The sequence below is a fragment of the Ursus americanus genome, chromosome 20 (genome assembly GCF_024610735.1).
Source record: "Ursus americanus isolate L20-20 chromosome 20, mUrsAme1.1.p, whole genome shotgun sequence".
Classification (NCBI taxonomy): domain Eukaryota; kingdom Metazoa; phylum Chordata; class Mammalia; order Carnivora; family Ursidae; genus Ursus; species Ursus americanus.
Window position 1 is genome coordinate 9358922 of NC_142146.1, and position 20709 is coordinate 9379630.

Genomic DNA, 20709 nt, shown 5'->3' on the forward strand with positions numbered 1-20709 from the left:
TCTCTCTCTGTCTTTCTGTCAAATACATAAATAAATAAAATCTTAACAAAAAAAAAAACAAAACTAGCACTCATTTAACAGATGTGTCTCATATGTGACAGGCACGGTGCTAGGCCCGGGAGACGGTGGGCCAAGACCTGTCCCTGCCCAAAGGCTGCCTCAGGCAGGGGGACAGATAAGCACATTTGCAGTTCCAATGCTACACAGTCTGTACCTGCATGTGGGTCTGCACACTGTGGGAACTCAGAAGACGGGTCCCTGCCCCGGAGTCTGGGGCACAGAAGCCGGCCCAGAGACGGTTAGGTCAGAGCCAAAGCTGAAGGTTAAGTACGAGTTACTCAGACTCCAAGTTTCGGAGGTTGGTTAGTAAAATCATGGTATGATTAGAGAATTGGTGAGGGAAAAGGGGAGGGCCAGAGACCTATTTTGAAGGCAGAACTAATAGAAATGGGGGATGAGAGTGGGAAACATCAGTCTGCGTGTTTTCCCACGATGCTCACTGGTCGATTCTGTCTGGTCTTGTTGCAGGTGGTGTTGGAGCTGGCGAGGCTCTATCTGCTGCAGGGGCAGCTGGACTTGTGCGAACAGCACTGTGCCAGCCTCCTGCAGTCCGAGCAGAACCACGAGACCGCCTCAGTGGTATGGGGCCCCCAAACCTTCTGCCTGCCCTCCCCAGGCTCCCTTTGACCACACATAGCTCAGATGCCTGACTGCCCTGCCCCCAGGGGCTGCCAGGCAGAGGGGTGGAGCGCAGGGCCCGCTGCCCTTCACATGATAGGGGTGGGCTGGCAGCAGGGGGCAACGTTAGTCTCTTGGGCCAGTGTTGGGGGAGGCAGTGAAGCTGATTCACTTTCATGGGGGCACACCCATAGTTCCTGAAGGCAAGGGTGCGACAGGTTCCTGGATTTAAAGAAGTGTGTGGGAAAAGCCCTCTCCTGTCTGACTTCTCTCCTCCCTAATACCCAGACAGCAAGCAGGGCCACCCCACAGAAGAGGGGAGCCCTCATTCCACCTCCACCGCCTGCAGCTGGCAGTTCTCAGACAGGGGCGGAGAGGCTGGCTCTGCTGCCTGTCAAAGGGTCCCACAGATGTCCACCCCGGGGCTTATCTTCCCACATCCGTCCTCACCCCAGCTCTCCCCCCATCCCAGGCAGGCCGTTCCTTCTGGGCTCCTCCTGTGGCCACTTCTCCCAGTGCCCAGAGAGGCTCTCCTGGAAGTCCTTTCCCACCTGCCCTGCTTATCCCCACCCCCGCCCAGCCTCCCCACCAGGCCCATGCGAACTGCTGTCAGGAATTCCGGAGCACTGTGTGTTTTCTGATAGATGATGGCTGACCTGATGTTCAGAAAACAGAAATACGAAGCTGCTGTCAATCTCTACCACCAAGTCCTGGAGAAAGCACCAGGTAACTGCCTGCATTAAGACTGCCTGCTTCAGTTCCCAGCCAGCAAGGGCTGCTCTCCCAGAGAAGGGTGGGCCCCCTCCCCTCCTTCCTGACTGGGCAGAGGAAGCCCCTTCCTCTCTGATTGTTCCCAGAGAAGCAGGAAACTGATAAAGCTCCGATAGAACATGCTGGCCCTTCCCGAGTCCAAGAGGCCAGTTCCTGGTCCCAGGCAGGGCAGTGCTTGGCACTGGACCCAGGAGAGCCTGTCTGTCCCATCACAGCCATTGGACTGGATGTGGCCCCCTTCTGACGTCACAGCACCTAGAGGTGGCTAGAAATTCTGCCTCATAGGTAGCTACATTTCCCCTCACTGCTGTATCAAACCACCCCTCTTTCTGGGGCAGGGGCCATACCTGAGGCTCACACTAGAGCCCCTGTAGGCCCACAACCAGCTCAGCCTAGAGGCCCAGCAGAGTGCCGCTGTTAGGAGTACGGATCCTGGAGCCAGACAGCCTATGTCTAACTCAAGCTCTTCCACTCACCAGCTGTGTAACCTTTGGCAGATAACTTCTTTATGTCTCAGTTTCCTCATCTGTGAAATGGGAAAAATAGGTACCTCACTGTGTAGTTAATATATAGGTAAAGCACTTCGTGCCAGGTACTGTGTAAGTGTTAGCTATTATAATGACTTTTCAGTATGATTATTATTATTCTCTCACCTTTGGAGACCAGGGGAGACACTGAAGCTGCTGAGATGTCCTGCTCAGCCCAAATGGGCAGTGTCCGCTGGTCCACTCGCTTCTCCATGCCGGCCCACGGCACCCAACAGGACGTAGCTAGTGGTTATCACAGCCTGGAGATTTCTGCTCTCTTATTTTAGATAATTTTTTGGTATTGAATAAACTAATTGATCTGCTATGGAGAAGTGGGAGACTTGAAGATGCCCCTGCCTTCTTTGAATTGACCAAGAGGATGTCCAGCCGTGTTCCTTTGGAGCCAGGGTTCAACTACTGCAGAGGCATCTATTGCTGGTGAGTTGGGAGCCTGGGGGTGTTGGAGCAGTTCTGTGCAGGGGGTTCTTCTTAGCAGACACGCTGAGCTTCTGCAGAAATTCAGCCTGCAGATCAGGGTGCCAGGAGAGCAGCGATCCAGCCCTGCTGTGTGCAGACTCAGGGAGTGGCCCTGCGTGTCCCTGCCCTCCCTGGCCCTCAGTTTCCCTCAGTGGTTCTTGGTATTTCTCTTCTCCACTACAGGCGCATAGGGCAACCCAACGAAGCACTGAAGTTCCTAAACAAAGCACGCAAGGACAGCACTTGGGGCCAGAGTGCCACCTACTACATGGTGCAGATCTGTCTGAACCCAGACAACGAGATCGTGGGCGGAGAGGTTTTTGAGAACCTGGTGGCTGAGAGCAAGTAGGGGCCCTGCTGACCTGGGGGTGGGGGCGCAGGGGCAGGTCCCTAGGAAAGGCGGGAAGAGCCGCTCGCGGCGGGGCCTGGGCCAAGTGAGGGTCCCGCGCGGGCCGAGGCTGCCTCGGGTTCCCGTGTCCGACGGCCGCAGCTGCACCGACAGGAAAGACTCGGAGCAGCACGGTGTGCGCACCGCGGAAAAGCTGCTGCGTGAGTTCTACCCGCACTCGGCCTGGGGCCAGACCCAGCTGCGGCTGCTGCAGAGCCTCTGCCTGCTGGCCACCAAGGAGAAGGCCAACGTGGAGGCGGCACTGGGCACCTTCATCGAGATGGCGCAGGCCGAGGTGGGACGGCACGCGGGACGGGCGGCGGGGGGCGAGGACCTGGAGCGCGCGCCCACGCCCGCTTCCCCCCTCCCCGTACTCAGAAGGACAGCGTGCCCGCATTGCTGGCCATGGCGCAGGCCTACGCGCTGCTGAAGCAGGTCCCCAAGGCGCGCACGCAGCTGAAGCGTCTGGCCAAGGCCCCGTGGGCTCTGGGCGAGGCCGAGGACCTGGAGAAGAGCTGGCTCCTGCTGGCTGACCTTTACTGTCAGGGCGGCAAGTTCGACCTGGCCTCGGAGCTGCTGCGGCGCTGCATACAATACAACAAGGCAGGGGTCGCGCGGCCGTCGGGGAAGCGGGGACGCCAGGTGGAGGCGGGGCCGCCAGGTGGAGGCGGGGCGCGTGGGGGCGCGGGGGCTTCGGGAGCAGAGGAGGTGCCGGTTGGAGCCCGATGAGAAGAGGCCGGACAAAAGGGGCCATATGCTCGCTAGAGCAAGACGGGAAGGGGACCCGGGTCTGGGTTGGGGAGGGGGACGGGGCTAGGTAAGAGGGGGTGCACAGGGTCGGGCAGCCAAGAGAGATGGGAAGGCTCAGGGGGTCGTGGGGCGTGGGTCAGAGCAGGAGGGCTGTGGGGAAAGGGGTCATGCAAGCCTCCGGGTAGCCTAGAGGGGGCGCACAGCTGACCCCTCGCAAGGGTGGGAGGTGCTGCTGGAGTCCCTGAGAGGTTTGAGTTAATGCAGCTCACCACCCTCCTTTGCCCCCCTTGGGTTGTACCCTGTGCTGGGACCCGATGTGGCTTTCCCTGCAGTCCTGCTGCAAGGCCTATGAGTACATGGGCTTCATCATGGAGAAGGAGCAGTCCTATAAAGACGCAGCCACCAACTACCAGCTGGCCTGGAAGTACAGTCATCATGCCAACCCTGCCATTGGTAAGGCAAGCAGCCAAGGTGCAGGTGGGTGAGGAGGGAGCTGGGCAGGAGGACCACCACCCTGGCTCTTGGGTGGTTAGAGTGCCACTGTCTGTGTTCCCTGTGCCCCGGACAGGCTTCAAACTCGCTTTCAACTACTTGAAAGACAAGAGATTTGTGGAGGCCATTGAAGTCTGCCACAATGTAAGCCTTTTGTAAGCCCCTGGAAGACACTGGGGGTGGGGATGGGGGGCTTGGTACAGTGTCCTGGTCCTGGCCTGATGCTGCACACCCTTTCTCCCTCTGTCCCAGGTCCTCAGAGAGCATCCTAACTACCCCCAAATCAGAGAAGAAATTTTGGAAAAGGCCCAAGGGTCGCTGAGGCCCTAGCTGTGGTCAGTGGGAGCCAGGGCGGGTGGAAGCCATCAACCTACAGAAGTTTCGTGAAGGGGTTGGGAAGTGGGTCAGGGGAGAAGAGCTTGAGAAAATGACATCTTCTTACCCATTTCTATATCGTGTGTGGTTTATTTGAATCATGCCTCATGTGGTCTAAGGGAATCCCAAAGCTTTGTGTTTTTAAGGCACAAGAGGCAACTTTGCTCCGAGGAAGAGGGGGACCAACCAGCCTAGCTTATGCTGGGCTCACTGGGCACCTTCTGTTGGGCTCCATTTTTATTCCAGACTCTCTGAGGGAGCAGAGAGGAACAAAGAGGTGGTTTTAAGAAAAATTCTGCTATATTATTATGTTAGTTTATAAATGCCTGCCCTCCCTATCTGGTCTCTGGATTCCCAGAGCACAAGAAGCAACTGTTCCTCCCTGCCCTGCTGCCCACACCATCCTGTTCAGCTGGTGCCCAGACAGAAGGACCAGCTCAGAAGGTCCCAGAGCTGAGGCTCTTTGTGAGGGAGGCCATCATATTGCAGGTTGTGAAGGCCATTGGCTCACACTGTCCTTACATTCTGTCTCCTCCCCAAGTCCTGTGCTGGCCTCTGCGACAAACCTGATTACCCATGCCTAGTACAGGGAAATACAGCCCAAGAAAAAATAGCTCCCACTTCAGATTTTCTAAAAGACACTGACCAACAAATTTATCCTCCAGAAACCCTTTTCACACCTCAGGGGACAAAAGCAGTGGTCTCTATTTAGATGAATTATGTTACTGGTAACTGGCGAGAGGGTGACAGAGGTCACTTTCCTGCAGGTTCCAACACCTCTCTTCTTGTTTTTCCATAATGGCAATAATGGGCCAGTCTGGCCTCAGAGGGAGGAACTCTGAACTGCGAGTCAGGACTGTGAGCTTCCCAAGACCTTTTGCTCTTTGGACCTTAGTGTCCCCCTCAGTGACAGGAAATTAGATTAGATGTGTGTGTTCCCAAACCATGATACAAACCCCTGTCAATGGTATACAGCAAAAATTTTACAGTTTAATAACTATGCGTTTAAATATCATTGTTACATAATAGAGAAAAATAGCATGATGAACTCATGAATTCTTGAGTGCTGTTACTCAGAATGGTTCTAACTTTTAAGCACATCGGGATAAATGATGTAAAGCAAAATACTTAGCATGAGTAGAATGCAGCTACGGCAAAATTTTCAAGAGAAGTTGTCCGGTGACGACAGTTTGGGAACTGAACAGGTAGGGGTCGCTTTTAGAACAGACAGAATTGTCCTTGGTAGTGGCTGGGCCTTGTTTTTATAACATCCTGCTGATCACATGCACGGCCTCTCGATCTAAGTCAAGGATCTGGAATGCTTTCCCCAGGTTACTACCATCCTTCCTATGGGAAACCAGTCTCCTTTATTAGCATCTGCTTTACAATATGGTTTCTTGGGGCAGGTCGTTGAGAGACAGGTTTGACTGTATGGAGAATGATGCTGTAAAGGATTGTACATTAATCACACTTTTATTGCTGTAAAACCTCAATTGTCTTCATTTATCTAAAGGGAAAAAAAAAAAAAAAAAGGCCAGGAAGTGATCCTGTTGCCCTAGACGGGGGAGTGGGCAGGTTCCGTCCAGCCAACGGGCTATGTCCATGGTTTAGAAGCCTGTGGGGGCTTCCAGCCAGGGATCTGGAGGGGCCAGGAGCTGCTGTCCAGACCCCCTGGGTAATCAGAGCAGGGCCTCAGAGCCCTTGAAGAGACCCAGATTTTGAATCATGCATGCTGAAGCAATCTCTACAAGAGAGTTCCCAGGGACCGGCAGCGGGGAGATGGGGAGACAGAACAACGGAATGTACCAGGATCCTCCACCCTGAGAAGCCAAAGGCCTGGCTGGCCCTGGCTAAGCTGGTTACAGGGACAGGCTACCCACCATAGGCCAGGCACTGAGCTATGGATCCTCTCTCTTGGATGGGGCCACATGGCCATGTCCATGCATGTCCAGGGGTAAGAGATACCCAAAGAGTGACAGAACTGCCAAAAAAGAGCGGATAAAACACAGAAATAGAGGCAGAAATATGAAAACAAAATGGCAGTCACAAACATGCACACGAGGCTTGCATTCCCCAAGCACTCTCCTAAGTGCTGTGTATATACGCACTGAATGAGCTTATGAGGCCGATGCTGTTATCCGCACAGTATTGAGAACACCAAGACCCAGCGGTGGTAGAGGGGAAGTGATTTGCATGTCACCTTACCAGGTAGAAGAGCTGGGATTTGAACCTGGCACTCTGGGTCCGTGCTCTTACGCAGGAAGCCACAGAGATGAAATTCGTCCAGCACAGACCAAAAGCCAGAGAACTGGAGGCAAGAAAGGAGACCCAGATCCGGTCTCCTTGTTTGGTCCTCCCTTTCAGCAGTTTGCATAAATCATTATTCCTGAGGGGGAGGTCAACCTTGCTCCTCAGGCCCTAGGCTCCCCAGGGCAGGGTGCGACCTGCTCCTTTGGCCTGCAGCTGGGCTGCTGGGGACAGGTCAGACGGGTCTGGCTGGTGCAGAGGGTTGAGGTCCTGCAGCTTCCGGTGCTCAAGTCCCCAGGGGCCTCAGCTGCTCAGCCCCACAGGAGGCCTCTACCAGCCACATCCTACTGCCTGCCCCTGGAGGGGGGGGGACTTTGCCCTCAAGGCCAGGCCCCACCCAGCTCAGTGTGCGGAGTGGAAAACAATGGGAAGCAGCCAGAGCAGATAGCCCTGTCCCAGAAGACTGTCCTGCTGCTGCTCCCTACCACCCCAGGAGACCACTGGAGAGAGATGGGTTCTTGGAAAGGGAAAACTGCTCTACCTGCCTGGCAACCTCCCAGCTGGCTTCCTGTCTCCGAGGTGACAGGCCTGCATGGAAAGAGGCCCACTGTGTTGTGGCCCCACTCCTACCCCAACACAGCCTCAGTGTCCACACTGCCCTGCAGGGCCCATCTTCCCCTCCCTCCTCACTACCTCCTGAGGGTATTACCCTCCATCTCCCAGTCCCACAAATGCAGACCACAGTTAAAAATAGAGCCTCTTTATTGGTACCTGTAAGCTCAGGTACAAGGTGTTCCCACAAGCACGCAGGCTGGCAAGGCCTCCTGGGCAAGAGGGCAGGCCCAGAGCCTGGGCTTCTTGGCACAGACATAGAGAAAAATGAATAAATTATAGTTCTAACACTCAAGGACGATACAGAAATTAGGATGCAAAATTCAACATCAGCAAACAGGCATAAAAGCCACGAGGGGCCACCCCTCACCCCAGCCAACTGGCCTTAGGGCATGGGCAGGTGGCCCAGGCTGGCATGCAGTGCCCAGAAAGCCCTGAGATAGTAGTCAGGGGCATGCTGTGGGCCCTGAGGCTAGCCCCTTGCCCTCTCTGGGCTTCCTGCTTCCCTTCTACATTAGTGGACCCAGAATAAAGGCTGTGGCCTTTGGGAAGGAAGATGAGGAGGCAGAGGACAGGAAGCAGAGGGGGCTGTGTGGGGCAGAAGTAGGTTTTGGTCACGGTTGGTCAGCCCAGCCCAGCCCCACCCCCATACCTAGACGCTGTCCCCAGCCACCCGCCTGGAGCCAGGCAGCTGCCACAGCAGACCATGGGGCCCCAGTCCACACCTGGTTTGTACCAAAGCCGAGGCAAGGCAGGGTTGCAGGACTACAAGGCCGAAGGGACTCATAGGGGTCTGTGCCCCACCCCAACCCCAGCACTGCCCACCAGCCAGAGGGGAGGAGCCTACGCCTCCTAGTCTCCAAATAAATTATGGAAATAAATTATAGTCTTCACAGTCCAGAAAATACAGCCACCCATGGGTCTGGGACTCAGGGTGGCAGGAGAAGCCATTAGAAGTGGCTGATTTCAGCCCTGTCTTGTTTGGGCTAAGGAACATCATACAAGACCAAAAAGGGGTCTGCAAAGCTCCAGGGGAGCCATATTTCCTCCTGTTCTTGGCACACACCGTGGAAATGGAAGGAGAGACTGTGTGGGCTTTGGAGGGGGGGGTGCCAGGTGGCTGAAAGGGAAAGCCCCCTCCCCGCCCTCTACTCAGCACAGAAAGTTACAAAAATAAATAATCGATCCAGAGTGTTGCACAAAAATCAGGAGTGCCCGCATAGATGAGCCAGCCAATGGGAAACCCTTGACAGACCTCAGGGAGCCCCCAAATTACAACAAAGCAGCAACGGGGCTCTTGCGGCCACAAAAAGGTACCCTAGTCCTCACACAGGCACTGGCTCCACCAGAGGCGCTGGGGCAGCGTCCTCGAACAACTGGCTGTCTATGAAGGGAGCCAGGGCCTCAGCAGCTGAGTCTGGCAGGCCCACGATGGACTCCAAGAAGCAGGCGCCAGCATCGCCCGGTGGAGAAAAGGCAGGCAGGGGGAAGCAAGGGGCCTCGAGGCTGTCTAGGCTGTCAGACACCTTCCGGGAGGTGTAGTGAGGCCCCAGACTATAGTCTGGCAGGGCCTGGAGCAGCTCGAAGGAGTCACAGGAAGACAAGCTGAGGTCCACTGAGTTGCTCTGGCCAGCGTCTGAGCTGGGCAGCACCGAGGTGCCAGGGAGGCTGCCTTCTCCCAACCCTTCAAGGCCACTGTTTAGGAAGAAGCTGGCATCCAGGTTGGCGTTCTCATCCAGAATGCCTGACGTGAGGCTAGAGCTGGAATAGCTGTGGGTCCAGCTGGCCAGGCTACCAGGGTCACCAGTACCAAAGATGTCAGCTGGGTGGAAGCAGCTGAGGTTGTCGAGGTTCCCTACCCCCCCGTCCTCCTCCTCCTCCTCCTCCCCTCCCAGGTCGGAGTCACTGAGACTCAGGACCCGGGCCAGGCTGTCATCATCCATGTCGGGCTGGAAGCCAGGGCCAGGCAGGGCTGGGTGGGCGGTGCTGCTCGGGGCGTCGCTCGTGCCCGAAGCTGTGGAGGAGTCGGTCATGTCACTGCTACAGCTGTTGTCTGCCAGCTCACTGCTCACGGGGGGCTTGGCCAGCGGGAAAGTGGGGGCCAGGACCTGATCACCAGGGCTGGTGGGGCCGCTCTGGCCAGGAGCTTCCAGCTCCCCCAGGCTCTCAGCCCCCTGCTCCAGCTGCAGGCGGGTGAGCGTGTGGAGGAAGTGGGTCTGCACGCGGGCCTGATTAAATTCCACGCGGCCCTTGGGGTTCTCGCAGCCCTCCCTGCAGCAGCCACAGGGGAACGTGGTGTGGTCCATCTGCAGAGAGAGCATAGCATGAGTGAGGGTCCCGTGGAGCCCAGAGCAGTCCCCGAGCTCAGGCTCCCCTTCCCAGCCCATACCTGGCACTTGATGCCTGCCAGACTGCAGCTGCAGGTCTCGGGGTCACAGACCCTATCACAGCGACAGCCACAGTCCTCCCGGGACTGGCGCAGAGCCTGCAGCTCCCGCTTCTCCTCACGATCGATCCTCCGCACACCGGCAGCCCGCAGCAGAGCCCGCCGTCGCCGGGCCGGGTAGGGCTGTAGGAAGGTCATCTCCTCCAACCGGCCGCCTGCCACGGCCACAGCCAAGTCCTCTTCCACAGAGGCATCATCAATGGCGTCCACTGTGAGTGGCGGGCTGGCCTCCGTCTCAGGTAGCCCAGTCTCTGCAAGCTGTACCCATGGGAGAGAGGAGGCCTGTGAGAGACAGACAGGGGTCTTGGCCCCCACAGCCGTCAGCCACTGGGCAAACGCTCCCCACATGCTTACTCTGGGCTGGGCACCACGGATACCACAGTGAACTAAAAGGCCAAGAACACTGCCCTCAGGGCATTTGCAAAGAGACTTCCTGTTCCTGTCATTCCCCAGTTTGTGGACAAGCCCCCCGCCTCCCTCCTCAGCCAGCCCGACACCCCAACCCCCAATGTCACCTCAACTCCCCACCCCCTACCCCGCGGTGAGGACAGACAGCTTCAGGCACCATGTCCCCAGCCCCTACACCAAACACAGGCCCTTCCACACCCCACTCTGTCTGCAGATAATCAGGCAACAGGCTCTGATGGAGCAATACTGGCCCCAGGGGCCTCTTTCCCCAAATACATAATGAGCAAACTGGCCCCCACCCTGGAAGCCCCTCCCCTCAAGGCTAGGACTTCAGGAGCTGGCCAAGGGCACAGGCGATGGAGAGGGGTCTCCCCTACCTTCCACCGCAGCGCCTCCAGCTTCTCCTCCTTCAAGCGTAGGCGCAGCTTCTCACGCCGTGCCCGGGCTTGCTCCTGGGTGAACTCAGCCAAGGAGAAGCGGCGGCAGGCACTGTGGCGAGGGGCCATACCCAAAGTGCAGCCGCCACGGCTGGGCACGCTGGTGAAACCCTGGCACCTCGGAAAGTAGAAGACGGTGATGCCATCGAAGGCGACTCGGCCTGGCCGCTTCCTGGGAGCCCGCTTCAGGATGGACAGGGCTGGAAGGCACGGAGGGAAGGGGCAGGGCATTAGTTCTCTGTGAGGGACCGCAGACCTCCCGGAAGATGCTGCTGAACGGCCTCTCCTCACATGTCCCGCTCTGACCTCCCACTCCGAGAGAAAAAGAAATGCATCTGAATTTAGGAGCCAGCCTCGCTGGGATCAGGGCTGGTAAAATCGAATGCCACTCCTAGGTCAACATGGGCTTCCTGTTACTTACCAGTCCAAATGAGAGCACTTGTGAGATTAAGCAGCTTTCCCATCTTTATTAGCCATTTGTAGGTTCCTCATGCAGTTTTCTATAGTTTTTTATTATTATTATTATTGATTTGTAGGGCCGCTTTACATGTGACATTGAAGACACTGATCATCTGTCTAACCCATCTGGGCAAATATTTTAGTCTTTTATTTTTGTTCAAGGGATTTTACAAAGTAACTTCTAAGGCCATGTAATTAAAAATATACTGATCTTTTCCTTTACAGCTTCTTGCATTTTGCAGGCTTAGAAAGGCTGTTATTTGGGATTGCCTTTCTAAGTTATGGATTGTTTATTGGTTAGTAAGCTATGTATTTGGTATATTCTATACAAATACTGGTACACTACTGTGTTTAATTAAACTGTAAGTAGTTACCTTAAAACAGTTGAATACTGGCAACTGCATGTATTTTAACTTAATAGATTATTTTGCCTGTCCCAATCCAATACACAGAATTCTTATTCTCTCTGCAAACTGAACTGGGTAGCCCTTACTGAACAATGTTAACTACTAGTGGTGACAGACAGCATCCTCATCTTGTTCCTTAGTGGGATGGCTTCCAAGATTTCCTCATGAATTGGAATGCCAGCTTTTGGGTTGAGACAGTATTTTTAATCACTTAAGGTAGGATCCACTTATTCCTGTTTTACCAAGGGTCTTATCTAGAAGGAACACGACATTTTATCCAATGTTTTTCAGCATCCACAGTGGCTCTCATGGTTTTCCTCCTCGGACATAGTCACTGGGTAAACTCTAAGACTGGATTTTATAAATATTAAACCATATTGCCAGACTAAACCCACAGTTTAGTCAACATACTGTTAGGCTCTACATGCTAAAAATCATCCTCTATCTGTAATACAGAGTTATGGATGTTAGGGCACAAAGACACCGTATCTGGGGTATTAAAATGTCATGGCAGGGTTAAATAGGAAAAAAATATCTAAAAAGGCTCCTTGGGGGTGGGGGGCAGCAATAATGGAAAATAAAGTCGAGGAATAGTGCTTAAGGGCTGTCTTTGTCATTTTGAAATCAGAATGACACCAGCTTGAAAAATAACTGCAGACGAAACCTTTCCACTATGTTCAGGCAAAGCCAAGCGGCACTTTGACAGGAGAGGGACCGGCCTGACAGGCCCCGCAGTACACAAGTGTGGGGCGTGGGACTCCAGTGGTTCAGTTGGTAGGACAGGGTGTACAAGCTGCAGAAACGAAACTGGATCATAAGGGAGGAGTTGGAGCCAGAGGGCCCCAGGGCTACTCTGTGGAGCTCCGTCCTGACCTGCAGGACTTCTAAGCAGGGAGTCCTGAGGTCGAAGGTGAATCTAGCTGGGCCCAAGTGCCTCTGGACAGTGGGCATTCCCGAGTGACCACTCTATTACAGGAAGTGGCCAAGGTGGGGAGCCAAAGCCGCGAGGACACGACCTCCAGAGGCCAGAACAGCTTTGTCAGGGGCCTCCCAATTTCATCTTCAGGAAGGAAGAAGGGGTGTGGTGGTTCCTAGGGGAGGGGGACTCACGGGTGAAACTCCGGCGGCCACAGAAGTCCCGGTCAGGCAAGGGCAACTGATCCCAGGGGCCCTCCTCATCTGAGTCCCAGGCTGGGGAGACTGAAGAGCTTGGAGAGCAGGAGCGAGAACGACGGCCAGAGGAGGACAATGAGGAGGAAGATGAGCACAGTGAGGAAGAGTCCTCATCCAGCTGGTCAAACTTCCTCTTCAGTGGCCCAGTCATGGTGGGGCAGGGGTACTCTGGGGTCTGGGCACAGACAACCTGGAATGGAAAGGAGAAAGCTCTCAGTGGCAGGCCTGAGGGCAGGCGGCGGCAGCTCAGCCACGATCAACTCTCCCCAAACCCTCCAGGGTGTCCCAGGCCCCCCCCCCCCCCCGGCTCTGCGTTCAGGGGGCACGGCTCCAGGAGGCTTCTTTCCACAAGCAGAGCGCTGCGGTCCAAACCCTCATCCTGGCACTTGTAGACTCCCACCCCCTCTGCCCAAAAGCCTTCCCAGGACACCACCAGAAACCTTCCCCACTACCTCCTACAATCCACCTACACACATGCATACACCAGACCAACAGATGGACCAACAGACCTCAGCCCGGCCTCGCTCATTCCCCGACAGGAATCCTGGGGGCTGACTCACTGGCTGGGTGATTCACACGGCTTGCATCTGTGTGCCTTTGTGTGTGTGAGGCCGTCTGCCACAGCCTGCACAGCCCTGTACAGTGGCTCTGCTCCCTCCTCCTCCACCACCAACCCCCAGCACACCCACAGACACACCATCCCGCGTGCACGCGCGCGTGCGCGCACACACACACACACACACACTCCCGCCCTTTCTCTCCTTCTCTCCCTCTCTCTCTGGGGCCAGGTTGACCAGGGCACTCCGGGAAACAGGCTGGCTTTGACACTGGCCCTGATTCCCAGACACAGGACTTTCCGGAGCCCCTCCTCTCCTCAGACAGAGCCACTCAGATTTTCCCTCAGAAACCCCCGCCCCACAGAAGTCCCCTGCCTCCAGGCCTGGCTGTACTTCGTGTCTCTCTAACAACTCCTGCTTGATCTTAAAAATGCATCTACATCTTGCCTCTACTCCAATCAATACCTAACCCTGTTTGTTTCAATTAACTTCCTATGGAAATTTTTTTTTCCCTCTTACACACACACATACACATACACACACACAAACACACAACTCCTCCTCCTCTTAGTGAAACTGACCGGTCAAGATGATGTCCCACTCTCTGTTTGTAGCTTGGTGACTTGCGGGCACCTCAGGACACACAGCTTACTGTGTCCCCCCTTCGAGGGTCTCAGCCTTCAGAGGGGGTGCAACTGGAGCCTCCCACAGCCTGGCTGGCTTTGGCTTCAGGAAGTGGAGTTGGGGTTCCCACCCCTACATACCTCCACTATCCCTGGGAATCCCCAAAGGACTCAGTTCTAAGAACTGAGCTACCTTGTCTCTCTGTGTCCTACAGGGCTCAGGCCTGGGCCCCAGGAGGTCACCAGGAGGAAGGGGAAACGGTGCAGAGGCCCTAGTGCTGGGGAGCCCCTCCCCCACTGCCATCACAGGAAATGAGAACAGGAAAAACCAACCAGAAGGCTGGCCATCTCCTCTACTCAGGTGTCCTTTCTAAACACCCTCGTCCCCCTCTGCCAACCCTACCACAAAGTCTCTGGATCCTAGACCTAGAGGGTGCACAGTCAGTGGACTTACTGGATAAAATTCGTCCCAGGCATAGCCTCTCCCCACAAGCAAGAGAGAATCAAGAGAAACTCCCCTCCTTGCTAACCCTTCACACTGGGCCAGGGGAAGAGAACACACAGGTGCTTCCGGGGACTACTCAGCGGGTAGTTTCTCAGGCTTGGCACCCGCACCCCCCCCCCCAAACCACAAACAAAAACAACCCAGCTCCCAGCTGACCTGCAGGCTCTCCCAGGAGATGGGGGAACTTATGACCCAGGGCAAGGCACACACACACACATATACACACGTGCAGACCACAGAGACACACACAACACATGTGAGCAAACCACACCCACATACCCTGTTCCTACCAGACCCGCTGGGAGACCCTATCCTTTCCCAAACTCCAGATGCTGTCGACAGGGTGCTGAATGCCTAATCACACACCCATGCCCAAGGCCCACCCCTGCCAAAACCAAATGCCCACTTTGTATCTCTGCCTGGCCGTCCCTTAGAAACAAAATTCCATAGGCCCCAAATCGAACCCCTTGTCTCTGTTCCCCACCCCCCGTGCCATCTGTTCCTCTTCCTGTGTTCCCTATCTTAGTAACGGCACTGCCACCCACCCAGTTACTCAAGCCAGAAACCTGCAGCCATCCTCAACTCCTTCCTCCCTCTCCCTCCAGCCACATCCAAGCAGCCAGTCCTGCAAGTACACACTAGCCCACTTAATGCACACAAGGCTAGGCAGAGAGACAGCGGGGATTGGGGAGGCCATCAGCATAGTGTTAGGAACTTTGGCTCCAGAACCAGACTGCCTGCACTGGAACCCTGGCTTGGCTATTACCCGGCTGCGCGACCCTGGTCAAGGTCCTTAAGCTCTGTGTCTCCAATTCCTTGCCTTAAAATCTCACAGGGTTGGGAGGTTTACATGAATCAATACATGTCAAGTTCTTAGAACAGTGGTAAGTGCTGAGTGAACATGTCATTCTACACTGTGAGAAAAAGGCGCTCCTGGATACATGTGAATCTCAATGGTGTCATGTGGAATGAAAGAAGCCAGACACAAGAATACATGTGAATGAAGTTCAAGGAAAGGCAAACCCAATCAGTGATGATAGAAGTCAGAATGGGAGGGGAGGGTGTTTGATACGCACGGGGGACAATCATGGGGGGGAACTTCTGGGCGGGTGGGTTTCTCAAAATGTTCTGTGCTGATCTGGCTGGTGGTTCCATGAATGTCTAAAACTAAAAATTCATCTAGCTGTACACATAAGATTCATATGCTTTATTTATTTCATGTATGTCTCCTGTTTTATTATGTCTCTGTCCCCACTGCTACTGTCCATGTCCCCTGCCTCTGCTCCTGCCATCCCCCAGCAGCCAGAGTGATCTTCCTTAAGATCTCTGCCTGCCACCCTATGCTTAGGAAAGCCGGCCCTTAGGATCAAGCCTAGAATTCCAAGGGGCTGAAGCAGGCCTGGCTGTGGCCTTTCCCCCTCCCCTCACTATATTCCAGCTGAACTTGCAGTTCTCCTAATTGCCATGACCTGCCCGCCTCCTGGCCTTTGCACAAGCTGGAACCCAGCCTACTCTCCTTTAATAGTCATTTCCAAGAGGGCCTCCCTGAAACCCCCACTCCTCACTCCTTACTACATGCCTCTCTGGGCTCCCACCGGCCCTGGGATTCCCCTACCCCTGCCCTTCTCTCGAAGTCTTGCTCCGGCCTCACTGCTGCTCCCTCCCACCAGGCTAAGGGCCTCTCTGCCTGGGCTTCCCTGTACCCATGCCTAGAACAGTCTGGCACAGATAAGGCACCTAAAGACCAGCAGAGGTGGGCCTCAGTGCGATTTCCTGACCCTGTCACAGTTCGTTTGGGGGTGGGGCATGCCCACCCCCCAGCCTGCCTGCACTGGAGCCACAGGAGGGGATGGCTCTGAGGGTAGGAAGTTCAGGCTGCAGTCAGGTGCCAACACAGGCATCTCAGGAGGCTCCCTGTTCCCCAGAAGTAAACACACAGAGATCAAGGAAGCAGATTTAAGCCAGACACCCTGGCTCTGCCTCAGGCCTCTCTACAGAATGGGAATTCAAGGTGAAGGTGTTAGAAGCTTCCAGGCTGCAGACAGGAAAACAGGGACACAGGGACGGTCCAGCCATGCCGCAGATTCTAGTGATGAACCTCTACCAGGATCTGCAGACCTAGGGTCTAAGGAGAACTGATCTCTGCCCTGACACTCCTCTGGGTCGGAGGGAAAAGGAGCAGCCCTTGGGTCTTGCGCTTCCCTGTCCCACCTGGGAATCCAGAGGCCGAGAGAGAGGCAGAGGCAGGAGATGAGAAAAAGATACAGAGACAAGGACAGGCCAAATCAGAAAAAGGAATGAAAGATAGTGAAAGAGTCCAAGAAAAGTGTCAGACAGTGAGTCAGAGGAGGGGGGAGGGGCCTTCAGCAGCTACCCAGGAATCAAGATCCCAACCATGGCTCTGTTCCCAGGGTGAACACGGCCCCCTCCTAGGGTCCTGGAGGAAGGAAGAGCAATTCCCAGGAGCTGGCTCAGACAGAAATACCACACCCCTGAGGAGCCCCAGAGACAGGCCCTGAATCAGACAGAGCCAGGCTTCTTCCTGGATCTGCCTGGGCCCTGAGAATCAGGCCACCCTCCTGTCACCACAGACAGGAGTTGACAGCTCAGGAAGAAGGGGTGACACTTCCCCACTCTACTACTCACAACTATCTACACACTCAGGCCGCACTGTGAATCCCAGGAAGGCTACCTCACCCCAGGCACCAGGCAAACAAAGGCTCTTTGGGGGCCGGGAGGATATCTCAGGGCCTCTGGGAAGCCACATCAACTCCGCTGTGCAGCTCAGCAGTCCCAATGTCCCAGTCCCCCGACCAGAGCTGATATTGGGGAGAGGGCGCCTTCAGCTGCCTCCATCCTCCTCTGGGAATCTGAAGAATGTCTTTTAACCTCAGATCTCCAGGCCTTGGTCAGGCCAGCTCCCCCCAACACCTGGGGTCACATGACCCCAGACCCTCAGGAACTACTTCCTAGGACAAAGAAAAGACACCCCTGAGTACCTCTGGCCCCCACTGGGATTGGCTAGAAAAACCACCTGGGCAGCACAGAGAGGGCAGACAGGAAGCCTTAGCACACCCCATCCCCCCATCCCTCTGAAAGTGATCCTGGGGGAGGGCACAGTTCCTCAGCCTTGGCCTCCAAGGCCTGGCACTGGGTAGGTGCCAAATGTTTGCTGGCTACAGGAGGCCAACTGCTCCTGCAGAAGGGAAATTGCACCTGACAGCAACTGCTTCCTCCACCTAAGCAAGGCCTCCTTCATTCTCATTCATTCATTCATTCATTCATGCATTCAACAAATATTGAGCTCCTATGGCATGCCTAACACTGTATCAGGCACTTGGGCAGACAGGGAGCAAGACCCACACTAGGACTGCACTCTTACAGCTTTTAAATTTAGTGGCAAGGAGTATGTAGTTACAAAACCATGGTAACTCAGAGGGGTGGAACAGGAGGGGGAAAGCTGAGGGTAAAAACAGTCTCTAGGAGGAGAGGAGGCAGAAAGTTCCAGAGGGGGGCACAGCATGTAAGAGAGAGCCAGAATGGTGAGGGGGAGGGGCGTCCTGGGACAGGTTTTGAGAACCAGGGCTGACAGGGCAGGCTTTAGCTTGAGGGCACTGGAAGCCACAGAAGGGTTTAAGTAGGGAGTGACAATACCAGATTTGCATTTTAAAAAGATGGCTCAGTCCCCGACCAGAGGGGGGTGTGACTAGTTGGCCCCGTGCCAGGGCTAGGTGAGCAATGACAGCACAGGGAGGGTAAAGGAGAAAGGGGAATAGACTTGGTAACCTCCGGATGTGGAAATGGAAGAGGGCAGTGATGTCAAGGATTTGGGGACGAGAGGAGGAGGTCTGCTCCAGAGGGCTGTGAGACATCTGAGTGGAGGCGTGGGGTGGGCAGTGGAGCGGGGAGGGCTCCTCGAGTGTCAGGAGTGTAGGCTATGTGTGTGACTGCCTGAGAGCCGGAGTGACTAAGTGTGTGACGGCTGCTGTGGTGGGGACATCCAAGGGTGCGTGCCTGTGGAAGGGCCCCCGGGGAGGGGAAACTGAGGACCGGGAGGAAGTACGTGCTGGGGAGGGGAGAAGTGCGTGGGAGAGAGCCTACGTGTGCCCGCGGGTGTCCGGTGGGGCTGCGCCCGTGACTCACAGCGGTGGCCTCTGCGTGTGACGGTGACTGACAAACAGGTGAGCGTACGACACAATCCCTCCTCCTTCCCTCCCTCCTACCGGGGTCCGTGACTCACGGAGCCTCACTCCTCCTCGCTCTTCCCTCCACTCCCTCTCTGACCCCCGCCGGCCGGGGGCGCCAGGCACGCGCCGCAATCCCGGCGCCCGCCCCCGGTGGGGGGGGGAGCCCGAGGAGGAAGGCGACAAATGTCACCTGCTCCGGCCATGCGAGGAACTTCTGAAAAGTTCTCAGGCAACTGGGTCAAAAGGAAACTCTCCCGTGGACGCGCGCGCCCCGTCACCCCGCCACCCGCGCCAACCTCCACTCGGCCGCCACCCGCGCCAGGCTCGGGGCGCCGCGACTTCTCGGGGTACCGGCGGCGGCGCGGGGGAGGGGAGCGGAAAACCTGCCACTCTCGCCTCTCCGCCTCCCCTCCCCGGACGCCGGCCCGGCGCGCAGCCTGGAGCCAAGCCGTCCCCGCCCCGGCGCCCGCTCAGGCCGGCGGGAGCCAAGTGGCAGGGACCCGAGGGGCACAGCCCCCCGCGCGGGACGCCCCCTCCCCAAGGTCCCGGCCCGCCGGGCCCGCAGCCCCTCGGCGCTCACCTGCGATCCGGGAGCTCGCCCAGGACACCAACGCGACCCGCGTCCCGGCCGGGGACGCCCCCCGCGCTGCTACCCCGTGTGCGCTCGGCCGGGCAGCAGTCGGCCCAGCCGCCCCTAGCTCTGAGCGTCCGGCAGCGGCGGCGGCGGCGGGAGACTGGCTGCGCCCGGCCCCGCCCGCCGCTCCGCCCTCCTCGTCAGTGGAAAACTCCGGGGCTCGCTGCGCTGACGCACGCCCGGCCTCCCGCCAGGCCGCCCGGCAGCCCCGCCCCGGAGGCGTCGCCTCCCCCCGCCCGGAGCCCGGCGCAGCGGCCGCGGGGCCTCCCTGCGGACTCTGACCCGGCGCGGGCGCCGCGACCGCCCTGCGCCCTCGGTTGCCCTAGTCCGTCCCCCTCCCGCAGTTTCTTGAAGTTGCCGACGCTCCCAGCCGGCATAGCAGGGTCGCAAAGATCCCTACCTCGCCAGACGGCCCCCGTTCGCGGATAGGTAGACTGAGGCCCGGAGCAGCGCGGAGTGTCCGGAAGGCCACGGCGACAGTGGCAGAGCCGAGGACTCCTCCAGGCTTTCACCCCCACCCTGCCCGAGGCAGTTGCTATCATCCAATCTAAACGTCCTTCCTCTGTGCCCTCCTTACCACCCACCCCCAGATCCGCCTGAAAAGTAAACTGTGACCGGAGAGGAACCTGGGCAGGGAGCAAGGGGGAAGCAGGGGGAGGGGGGGAGGTCATCTGTGGGCCTGACCTTCACCTCTGCCCACGGGCCAGAGACCCTGCAGAACCGCTGAGCCGGGGGTTCCTGGAAACAGCATCCCCCTCCCCATCCCTCCTTAAAAAAAAAAAAAAAAAGGTTCCTTCCGAGCCAGACCCCGGCCACTTAAAATGGCCCACTGCCTTCTCTGCTCCCGCCAAGGCCTTTCCTGACTAGTGCCCAACTCTCCCTGTATTACTGCACAAGGGAAAGTGTGTGCATGCCCCGGCAGCGAGCCCTGGCCAGATGACCATCCTCTGCCCTTCTTCCTAACCTCAGATCAGACCTTACCCACCACGCGTGTACCTTGAGCGTTTCTACCTTCACACCTTTGCTACACAGCGTTCCTCTCGCCTGGAATGCCTGCCTGCCTTCTCGCTGCTTACCAGAATCTCATCGCCTTTAAGGTCTCAGCTTGCACTGCCTCCTCCAGGGAGCCTTCGTGGGAGCTTGACCCTCCCCCTCCCAGTCCTGCTCCCGCTGCATTCTGGGTTTTTCTCTGACTGCCCTAGATGAATGCTGTCACTGACTAGCCCAACCCTCAGGATTCCTTTCTACCTTCCTCCAGGTGGGGGGTGGGGGTGATCTCTCCTGCATGGATGGCTCTGGGGTGGTGATGATGGTGAGGGCCCTCTTGAGCCACAGGTGCTTATGTAGAGCGTGCCGGAAAGGTCTGCCTGCCCCTTTACCTTTCCAGGGAAGAAAAATAGGAGGAAAGCAGGTTGGAGGAAGCTACAGCTCTTGTCCTTGTATGTACTGAGTGTGTGTGCCTGGGGGACCTGTAGGGGCAGGTGTCTGGACAGCTGGAGCAAAGCTTCCGGTGACTTCCCAGTGTCCTCAAGATGAAGCCTCAACTCTGTAGGGCC

The 20709-nt window shown here is 56.6% G+C and overlaps 2 protein-coding genes across 9 annotated transcripts in view; one reads left to right on the forward strand and one right to left on the reverse strand.

The window, feature by feature from the left end:
* Nucleotides 1-5929, forward strand: part of TTC21A (tetratricopeptide repeat domain 21A) — a 32132-nt gene extending 26203 nt beyond the window's left edge. The window contains exons 21-29 of one of the 2 annotated variants that reach the window (XM_087870109.1): nt 529-639; nt 1323-1404; nt 2264-2414; nt 2637-2798; nt 2911-3136; nt 3220-3444; nt 3924-4044; nt 4160-4227; nt 4336-5929. In XM_087870109.1, the coding sequence (XP_087726235.1) occupies nt 529-639; nt 1323-1404; nt 2264-2414; nt 2637-2798; nt 2911-3136; nt 3220-3444; nt 3924-4044; nt 4160-4227; nt 4336-4413 (1224 nt within the window). In that variant the 3' untranslated portion in view covers nt 4414-5929. The remainder of the gene's footprint in view (nt 1-528; nt 640-1322; nt 1405-2263; nt 2415-2636; nt 2799-2910; nt 3137-3219; nt 3445-3923; nt 4045-4159; nt 4228-4335) is intronic. The other variant, XM_087870110.1, reaches the window with a different exon arrangement.
* A 1520-nt stretch (nt 5930-7449) lies between these two features.
* Nucleotides 7450-20320, reverse strand: CSRNP1 (cysteine and serine rich nuclear protein 1). 7 transcript variants are annotated; one of them, XM_045798206.2, is made up of 5 exons: nt 20230-20320; nt 12585-12837; nt 10549-10808; nt 9707-10045; nt 7450-9623 (listed from the first exon to the last, which is right to left on the reverse strand). In XM_045798206.2, exons 2-5 carry the CDS (start codon nt 12796-12798, stop codon nt 8643-8645), a joined length of 1794 nt encoding a protein of 597 aa, XP_045654162.1. In that variant the 5' UTR covers nt 12799-12837; nt 20230-20320; the 3' UTR covers nt 7450-8642. The 7 variants fall into 7 exon arrangements, with proteins under 7 accessions (XP_045654162.1, XP_045654163.1, XP_045654164.1 ...); XM_045798207.2 differs by lacking the exon at nt 20230-20320 and adding an exon at nt 19554-20218; XM_045798208.2 differs by lacking the exon at nt 20230-20320 and adding an exon at nt 20150-20207.
* Between the last annotated feature and the right edge of the window lie 389 nt (nt 20321-20709).

Coding starts and splice junctions, on each gene's coding strand:
- CSRNP1 (XM_045798206.2), bottom strand. CDS start 12,798: ATGACTGGGCCACTGAAGAGGAAGTTTGACCAGCTGGATGAGGACTCT. Junction 10,809..12,584: donor TGGCCGCCGGAGTTTCACCC/GTGAGTCCCCCT, acceptor CGTGCCTTCCAG/CCCTGTCCATCCTGAAGCGG. Junction 10,046..10,548: donor TGGAGGCGCTGCGGTGGAAG/GTAGGGGAGACC, acceptor TGTCTCTCACAG/GCCTCCTCTCTCCCATGGGT.